We start from the raw sequence: 8,260 nt of genomic DNA, 5'->3' as shown, positions 1-8,260 counted from the left end.
GGGGCGGGGCGTAGACGCACAAGTCTCCTCGTAGACCTGGATGGTGGCGGTGTCACCCTCGAGACGAATGATCTCACCGACGAGGTTGATGTGGCCGACACGGACCTGTGCAGGGGGAGGGGGGGGGGAGGGGGAGGATGTGAGTGGACGACAGGGGAAAGGGGGAAAGAGCGCGGCACGAGGCCGAGGGGGCGGGGGGAGGGGGATGGCGCACCAGCTCGTACATGGCAGCGCCGGCCATGCCCTCAGCGATGACGACGGGACCGGACACGGAGAAGACGCGGCCATACTGGCTCTCGTACTCGTCCTCGACGAGAGACATAAGCTTCTTGGCGTTCTCGTAAGCACCAGCCTGTTGGAGGGGGAGGGGGGGGGGGAACGGGGATGGGGGAGGTGAGGAACTGCATCGAGGGCGTGGCGGCTGGCGCGGCGCGGAGGCGTGTGGCAGAGGGGGATGCGAACCATTTTCACGGGTATGCACGCAGTCAAGGGGACTTCAGAGAAGGACTGGCCGTGGGGGGGGGGGGGGGCACACGCACATCATCCTTGCCGAAGCCGGACGTGCAGTCCAGCAGGGCGGCCATGTCCTTCGGGCAGGCGGCCTGCAGGGCGCACTGCTCCAGCATCTGGGCCTCCTCCAGGCAGGGGTCCGATCCCTTGGCCAGGCAGGCGGACAGGGTTTCTGTGTGGCGGGGGCGTGGAGGGGATCAGGCGGGTGTGAGACACGTGGCGGACCTCCCCGGTGGCGGCGAGGGACGAAGGGAGGGGGAGGGGGGGGGGGTCGCCACTCTCAAGCAAGCAGGCTAGACATGGAGAGGGGAGAAATAAAGAGAAGTGGAGAGAGGGGGGAGAGCCGGCAGACAGATCACCAGGAAATCAAACAGGCAGGAAGGTAGGGGCGGCAGACGGCTGCCAAGGCACACAGAAGCACACGGGGGGCATGCGCCGCAGCGGCCGGGGCACACGCACCGAGGGGACCCGCACAGGCGGCATAGACATTGCTGTACTCCGGCACCGACTGGCGGATGTTCACCTCGACTTGGTCCATGTCGATCATGTTCTGGCCGTTGAGGTTGGCGTGGCTCTCCTCCGCGGGAGAGGCAGCGGCGGGGGCGTTCTTGCCGGACATGGTGCACGCGCAGCGAGGAGACGGGCTGGGAGGAAAGGCGAGAAGGGAAAAGTGGCGGGGGAGGGGAGACGGGGGATCTTGGGGGGGGGAGGGAGAGAGTCCAGTGATCGAGCGGGCCGGGGCCCGGCCGGCCGGGTCGGTCAAAACTGCGAGCACACGCGCCCGCAGCCCGGAGTCGCCCACGCACGGGCCAGGATCGGCCCCCCGCCCGGCGCCCTCCCCGAGGAACCGAGCGTAGACCCGCACCCCGGCCGGGGGGCAGGGGGCCGGGCCGCCCGCCGCTACGCCCCACCGCACTGGGGCCGGGATTTTCGGCGCCGGTGTGGCGAAAATGTCCACGTAAAAAGGTCTTTTCATTTGAGAGCGTGTATTTGTGGGTTTTCTTTTTTCTTTTCTTCGCCGCGCGCATGGCGCGAGGGAGCGGGAGGGGGGGGGCGGGGGGAACAGGAGCGCAATCAAGCACGCCTGTCCCCCGCCTGCCCCGGCACGCCGCCGCCGCCTTAGTCCTTGTTGAGCAGGGCATTGTCGTCCGGCAGGATGCTGGTCAGGTCCAGGGAGACATCCTGCGGGTTGGACGCGCAGGCCGGGGCGCTGGCGTGGCACTTCTTGTGGCAGATGAGGGAGCAATCCTGGCAGCGGTAGCCCTGCTTGCCGATGCCCAGCAGGGTGGAGTTGCACACGGCGCAGGAAACCAGCTTGTTGAAGTGCGTCGCGCGGAACCGGTGCCCCATGGCCAGGTGCGTCTTCTTGCCGGCGTCATCGAGGATGGTCACCGACCGGGCCGACGCCGAGGAGGCGATGGACGACCCGCCGCCGGTGGACAGGGACGACGACCCGGCCGCCGCGCTGGCCACCGACAGGTGCAGCGAATCCATGGCCTGCTGGTCGCCGAAGCTCGGGGAGGCAGTCATCCGCGGGGCTTCGTGGCGCTTGCTGCCCCCCCCGCGCGAGGAGGAGGACGACGAGGTGGAGGACGACCGGAAGAGGCCGCCCTTGAAGATGGATCGCCCGCTGCTGCTGGGCGAGGGGGTTCGCCCGGTGCCGGTGGCCGCCGTGGCCGCGGTCGGGGTGGTGGCCGTGGCCGCGGTCGGGGTGGTGGCCGTGGCCGCGGTCGGGGTGGTGGCCGTGGCCGCGGTCGGGGTGGTGGCCATGTCGGCCGGGCCGTCCGGCGTCGAGACGACGATGGCCGGAGGGGCGCCGCCGGCCGCCGCCGGCGCCGGGTCAACCTGGATCTGCGGCACGGCCGCCGGCTCGTCGACCACAATGGCCGGCACCACGGCCCCCGGGGCCAGGACATCGGCCGACGTGGACACCACCAGCTCCGGGATGGAGGGCCCGGCCGCCGCCGCCGGCTCATCGGCCAGCACGTCGGCCGACGTGGACACCACCAGCTCCGGCAGGGGGATGGCCATGTCGATGGTGGACTGCGACCGGGCGGCATCGAGGGCCGACTCCTCGGCCTCGGCCGGGGGGGCAGCATCGGCCATGGCGGCCGGCTCCTCCTCCGAGACGAGGGCCAGGCTGGCCGACGGGGCCTCCTCGATGGAGGGGGCCGCCTCCGGCTGGGCGGCCACGACGCTGGCACCGGCATCGGCAGCGGCGTCGGCCGCCGCCGGCTGGCACAGGCGCTCGTAGGCCGTGGGCCGGGCATCAGCCGGCAGGAGGACAAACGAAAAGACCAGGTCGCCGGCCTCGGGCGAGGCGGCGGCGGCGGCGGCGGCGGCCGTGGCCGCCGTCACCGACGGCGCCAGGGCCAGGGCCACCTTGGCCACCTGGGGCTCGGGCTGCACGGCCACCAGGTCCTCGGTGATGTGGAACTCCCCGTGGGCCAGGGTCACCGGCGTGGGGCCGGTGGCGCTGTCCACCAGGAAGACGGACAGGCTGTCCTCATGGTGGGCCAGGGTGCCCAGGGCCTGCGGCGCGTCGGGCCAAGTGGGGGCCGCCTCGCCGGTGGCCGGGAGGATGGCGGCGTGCGACGCCCCGGCGCCCGGGCCGGACAGATGCAGGGCCGCCTGCGCCGGGCCGAGGGTGCTGCCGGGGGCCATGCGCGGGGCTGCGGAACGGGCCGCCGGGGCGACAGCGTGTCAGGAGTCGGCGAAGGGGCAGCGGAGCGGGGTGGGGGGGGGGGGGGGGGAAAAGAGAGCGGGAGGCAAAGACACAAGGGACACCACGCACCGGCGACGGCGAGGGCCAGCGGCACATCGCGCCGGGTGAGAACCCCGGCGTCGGCCGCGGCCGCGGCCACCAGCGCCGCCAGATCCGCCGCCGGGGCCAGGACCAGGGGCTGCTGCTGCTGCTGCTGCTGCTGCCCCGGCGCCCCGGCCAGGAGCAGGCGCGCGGTGACCTCGAGCGAGGCGCCGGTTGGCCGGCCGGACCCGCAAGCCGACAGCAGGCGCACCGTCAGCCGGGTGGCCGAGCCATCCGGCGGCAGGGAGGTCAGGTTGATGGTGGCCGAGCCGAGGAGCTGGTCGCCGGTGCTCAGGTCGCCGAAGGTCGGCCGGCCCATGAGCGCCAGGGTGACCGGCTCGGCCGAGGTGAGGGCCGCCGACAGGCAGTGGCCCCGGCCCCAGGAAGCCTTCGGCCGGGGGGGCAGCAGCGGCGTGCGCGGCCCGGTCGGGTCGTCCTCCTTGGCCCCGGGGACCACCAGCCGGCAGTAAGTGGACAGGTGGTGCTCCCGGCGGATGACCGGCAGGTTGTTGCCGGAGTGCAGGGTGACGCTGAGCAGGGCGGCGACGGGGGCCGCGTCGGGGGCCGCCGCATCAGGCGCCCCGGAGGGGGTCTGCCAGGGGGGGGGGGGCGGGGTCGGGGTCGGGGTCGGGGTCGGGGTGGGAGGAACAAGAGGAACAAGAGGAACAAGAGGAACAAGAGGAACAAGAGGAGCGGGAGGCCGGTCAGTGTTGGGTGTCCAGGATGACAACACACACACACACACACACACACACAAAGGGAGGGGACACGCACACGCAGCGCGATGACGAAGGGCGCGGCCGCCGGGCCCACCGGGAAGAGGGCCGCCGCCAGCAGGGCGTGCAGCTTGGCCGGCAGGAAGGCCTCGATGGCCGAGCGGTCCGGGTGGTCGACCGGCGACCGGACGGTCAGCCGGAAGCTGGCCGTCCCGGGGACAACCCCCACGGCCAGGCTGCCGGCGGCAGGCGCCTCGGCCCCGGTGGCCAGGGCCAGCGCGCAGTGGAAGTGCATGTCGCTGAGGAAGCCCACCACCGGGACCTCCAGGGACCCGAGCTTGGGGTGGGCGATCTCCGCGTCGAAGGAGAAGGACACCTGGCCGCGGTGGTGGAAGCTGCACAGGCGCCCGGGGCCGGGTGCCTGGGCCGCGGCGGCCAGCGTCGGGTCGGCCAGCGGCCGGAACTCCGCCACAAACGCCTGGTCCAGGGAGAGGGAGCTCAGGTGGAGCTTGGTGAAGGCGAAGCCGGCCGGCCCGGCCTGCTGGATGCGCCCGGTAACCAGGTCCGACAGGGCCCGGCGGGTGGCGGTGTCCTCGCGCGCGCCGGCCAGGGTGGCCTTGACGGCGTGGTTGAGCCAGGCCAGATCATGCAGGGGAGCGGCGTCGGTGGTGGGGCCGGCGGCCGGGGGGGCGGCGGTGGCGGCGGCGGCGGGGGTGGCGGTGGCGGCGGCGGCGGGGGTGGCGGTGGCGGCGGCGGCGGCGGCGGCGGAGGCCGGCTGCTTGCCGGGGCTAGGCGAGGCCGGCTTGGCGGCGGCGGCGGCGGCGGCGGCGGCCGGCTGCTTGGGGGCATTCTTGGCGGTGAACTTCTTCATGCCGAAGTGGACACCCACCATCACAAGCAGCGTGGCCAGCACGCCGATGATGATGGACAACATGGTGGAAGATCGGGCAGGAGGGCAGAGAGAGAGAGAGAGGGGGGGGGAGGGGGAAATGCGGGGGAGGGGCGGGGCCGAGGGTGGGAACGCGACAAGGGAGAGGAGGCAAGCACGCGGTGCGGGTGATCCGGGACCGAACGCCCGGGGGGGGCCCGCCCGCCGGCGGTGTCTTTTAACAGGCGCGGGGGGGGGGGCGCATGCTGATGCGGCTGCTTTGCCGGATGTCCCCGCAGCCGGCCCGGTCCGCCTGTCCGCCGGCATGCGCGCGCACTTGCGGGCATGGCAGGAATCTGGCCCGAGGGGCGAAGTTGACACACCAGGGGGGCCCGCGCGCACGCGCGGGGGCCGGGAGAGGGGGGGCGGGGGGCGAGAGAGGGACCGGCGACACGGATGCCCCGCCCCCCCTCCCCCCCCCCCCCCCCCCCGCCTCCGCCGCCCTGCGTCGGGTGCGCGTCCGGGCCACACGGGTACGCGCAGGGCCGGGGGAGTCGTGGCGCGGGCCGCGGCATTTCCGGGAAACACCCTGGCGCGCCAGCTCGGGGGCCCGCCGCCCGACCGGCGCCGGGATATATGCCGGCCGGGAGGGGGCGCGCGGCCGTGTGTCCCCCGCCGCGGCTTGTGCCCCGCACCCCGGCGCGCCGCCCGGGCGCCGCGCCACCCGCATTGAGTCCGGGCGCGGGGATGCGCGCGCAGGGCACCCTGGCAGCAAGGCGAACGCCCGGCGACAGAGACGACCGGACGACCGCGCGGCGAGAGCACCGGGGCGGGGCCGGGTGTTCTCGCGTACCTTCGGCGGGGCGCACGCGGGGCCGGCGCGGGTGGGGAATTCCAGCGCCGGACCGGCGGCCGCCGGAGGACCGGGCTCTTTTTTGCCCGGTGCCGCGAGCCCGCCCGCGCACACGCGCGTTCGTGTGCGCGAGCCGGGACAAACGCGCGACAGGGCGCCGGCCGGTCACCGCCCCGTTGCCGCCACCGCCCCCGGGGGGGGGGCTGCCCGCCTCTCCCCCTGGGGCGGGTGCGCGGCTCGTGAAAAGTGCCCGGCCTGCGGAGCATTGGCATGTTGGCCGCGGGGTCTTCCACGAACCGGCGCGTCGCCGGGCTCGTTCGCGCACCGCACCCCCGTCGCCCGGTGGCGGCGGGCTGCGACTCCGGCAGAGGGGTTTCCGCGGGCGGGGCCCGCGCCCGGGTCCCGGGAAAAGGCCGGCGCCGGGCTGACAGAAGTGCGGGAAATAGGCACATTTTTATGCAAAGCAAATGACAAACAAAGGGAGCCCCTCCGTCGGCTGGCGGTGTGTCGCTCGCGGGCGCGGGCGCGCGGGCGTGTGTACGCACGCCGGGGGGCGGCGGCGAGGACTTTCCAAGGCGAGTCCGGCGGCGGTCCTGGGACCCGGGGCAGCGGCGGCCGAAAGCCGAGGGCACAAAAAGGCCGGCCGGGTGCAGCTCCACCAGCATAGGTCCCATATGGTCTAGGTGGTTAGGATACGTGGCTTTCACCCACGCGCCCCGGGTTCGAGTCCCGGTATGGGAGGTGATTTTGACCCGGCCGCCTTTTTTCCGCCCTCGAGCACAGGCTGGCGGCTCGTTCGCCGCGGAGTCTCTGTGTGTGTGTGAATGTATTGGTGTGCGCGACAGGGGAGGTGGAGCACATCCAGAGGGCGAGAGAGGAGAGAGAAGGGGCGGACGGTCCGCGCCGTCGGGCGGGGGGGGGGGGGGGGGTGTCCTGGCCCCTCAATCGATGATGCTCATGTACTGCGGATCGCGCCATTTGGATGCACACGCCCAGGGGCGGCGAGGGGCGGGGTCAGAGGGGGGGCTTTTGGCCGAGGGTGCAACGGGGGGGGGGGGGGAGGCACGCACGAAATCCTGCTTGTCGCCGGGGCTGCCGCCGGCGCCACCGCCAACGGCCTTGGCCACGAAGGCGCCGCCCACAACGATGAGAGCCAGACCCAGCACGGCGCCGACGACACTGACCGCAATCACCCAGGCGGCGGTCTTGCCCGGGCGGGTGCCTGCGCGGGCCCGAAGCCAGAGCACCACGCGTGCCGACACACGGACCGAAGCCCCCGAGCCGGAGAGGAGAGGGGAGGACAACAGGGGGGAGGGTCAGCACGAAGGGGGGCGGGGCCGAGAAAGAGGAAGAAGAAAAGGGCAGGACCCGCGCGACCGTCACCGAGCGGGCAGGGCGCCGAAGGGGGATGGGAGGCATGCACGCACCGGTGCTGCTGCTGGCCCCGGCGCCGGGAGCCCCGTTGCCAGGGGACGAGCCATCCGCCTCGACGCACCGGCCAGCCAGGCCATCATCCATGAGCCGGGCATCGGCCGGGGCCGGGACCAGGCCCGGCGGACAAGCAGCCAGGCAGCTGCCCTGGTGCATGTAGTGGCCGCGGGCGCACAGGTCGCACGTGGCCCCGGCCGAGGAGCAGCGCTCGCAGCCGGCCGGGCAGGCGGCACACTCGAGGCCCAGCTCCACCGTGCCGGCCGGGCAGAGGGCGAACACACACTGGCCAGTCTCACGGACAAGCCGGTGCGAGGGCTGGCAGGTGGTGCAGCGGTTGGCCTGGTCGCATTGCTGGCAGGCCGGGTCGCGGCAGCGCTCCAGCACATTGTCCAGCACCACATAGGAGTTGGTGGGCCGGCGCTCGAGGCAAAGGTCCCCCAGGCGCCACAGGTGCGGCTGGCACCGGGTGCACCGGCGCCCCTCGCGGCAGGTCAGGCAGTCGGCCATGCACCGCTCGCAGCGGCCCTCGGCCGTGGGGTAGGTGCCATCCGGGCAGGCGGCCACGCAGGCGCCGGTGCTCGGGTCGACCTGCGCCCGGGCCGGGTCGGCGCAGGACAGGCAGTCCAGCCGCGCGGCCGCCGCCGCCGGGGTGGGCCGGTACTGCACGCAGGTGGCGCACGCGCCCGGGCAGGCCCGGCACTCGTGGGCATCCAGCGGCCGGTAGGTCCCGGCCGGGCAGGAGGTCACGCAGCCGGCGCGGTCCGGCAGGGCCAGCAGCCCGGCCGGGCAGCTGGGGCACTTGTCCTGGAAGGTGTACCTCGGGCAAAGGATCCCCGGCGAGGGGACGCACTCGCCGGGCACCGTCTCCAGGGTGTAAGGGGGACACTGGCTGACGCAATGGTGGCCGTAGATTAGCAGCCTGAGGGCGCTGGATTCGCAGGCGAGGCAGCGGTCGGCGTTGCAGGAGGCGCACTGCCAGCCGCAGGAATGGCACGTGCCGCCGGCGGGCTCGGCCGCTGCCTCCATGAAGCCATGGCTACGTGGGGCGCTTGAATCGGTGTGGCTACCTGGGGCGC

General features: G+C 73.5%; 2 protein-coding genes and 1 non-coding gene across 3 annotated transcripts in view; 1 reads left to right on the top strand and 2 right to left on the bottom strand.

The window, feature by feature from the left end:
* Window positions 1-1,629: 1,629 nt before the first annotated feature.
* On the bottom strand, window positions 1,630-4,966 carry H696_05897 (hypothetical protein; the record flags this gene model as incomplete). Its single annotated transcript, XM_009499673.1, has 3 exons — window positions 1,630-3,182; window positions 3,305-3,908; window positions 4,091-4,966. 3 exons carry the CDS (start codon window positions 4,964-4,966, stop codon window positions 1,630-1,632), a joined length of 3,033 nt encoding a protein of 1,010 aa, XP_009497948.1.
* A 1,455-nt stretch (window positions 4,967-6,421) lies between these two features.
* On the top strand, window positions 6,422-6,494 carry H696_05896. The gene has a single exon. It is a non-coding gene; the product is annotated as a tRNA-Glu (tRNA).
* A 200-nt stretch (window positions 6,495-6,694) lies between these two features.
* Window positions 6,695-8,260, bottom strand: part of H696_05895 (hypothetical protein) — a gene marked incomplete at its 3' end in the record, with an annotated part of 4,482 nt that continues 2,916 nt past the window's right edge. The window contains exons 3-5 of the mRNA XM_009499672.1: window positions 7,181-8,251; window positions 6,824-6,975; window positions 6,695-6,715 (exon numbers count right to left, since the gene is read on the bottom strand). Coding sequence (XP_009497947.1) covers window positions 6,695-6,715; window positions 6,824-6,975; window positions 7,181-8,251 — 1,244 coding nt within the window. The remainder of the gene's footprint in view (window positions 6,716-6,823; window positions 6,976-7,180; window positions 8,252-8,260) is intronic.

The sequence above is a fragment of the Fonticula alba genome, assembly GCF_000388065.1.
Source record: "Fonticula alba strain ATCC 38817 unplaced genomic scaffold supercont2.15, whole genome shotgun sequence".
Classification (NCBI taxonomy): domain Eukaryota; order Rotosphaerida; family Fonticulaceae; genus Fonticula; species Fonticula alba.
The sequence above is the reverse complement of the archived record's forward strand: the minus strand, read 5'-3'. Positions and strand labels throughout refer to the sequence as shown.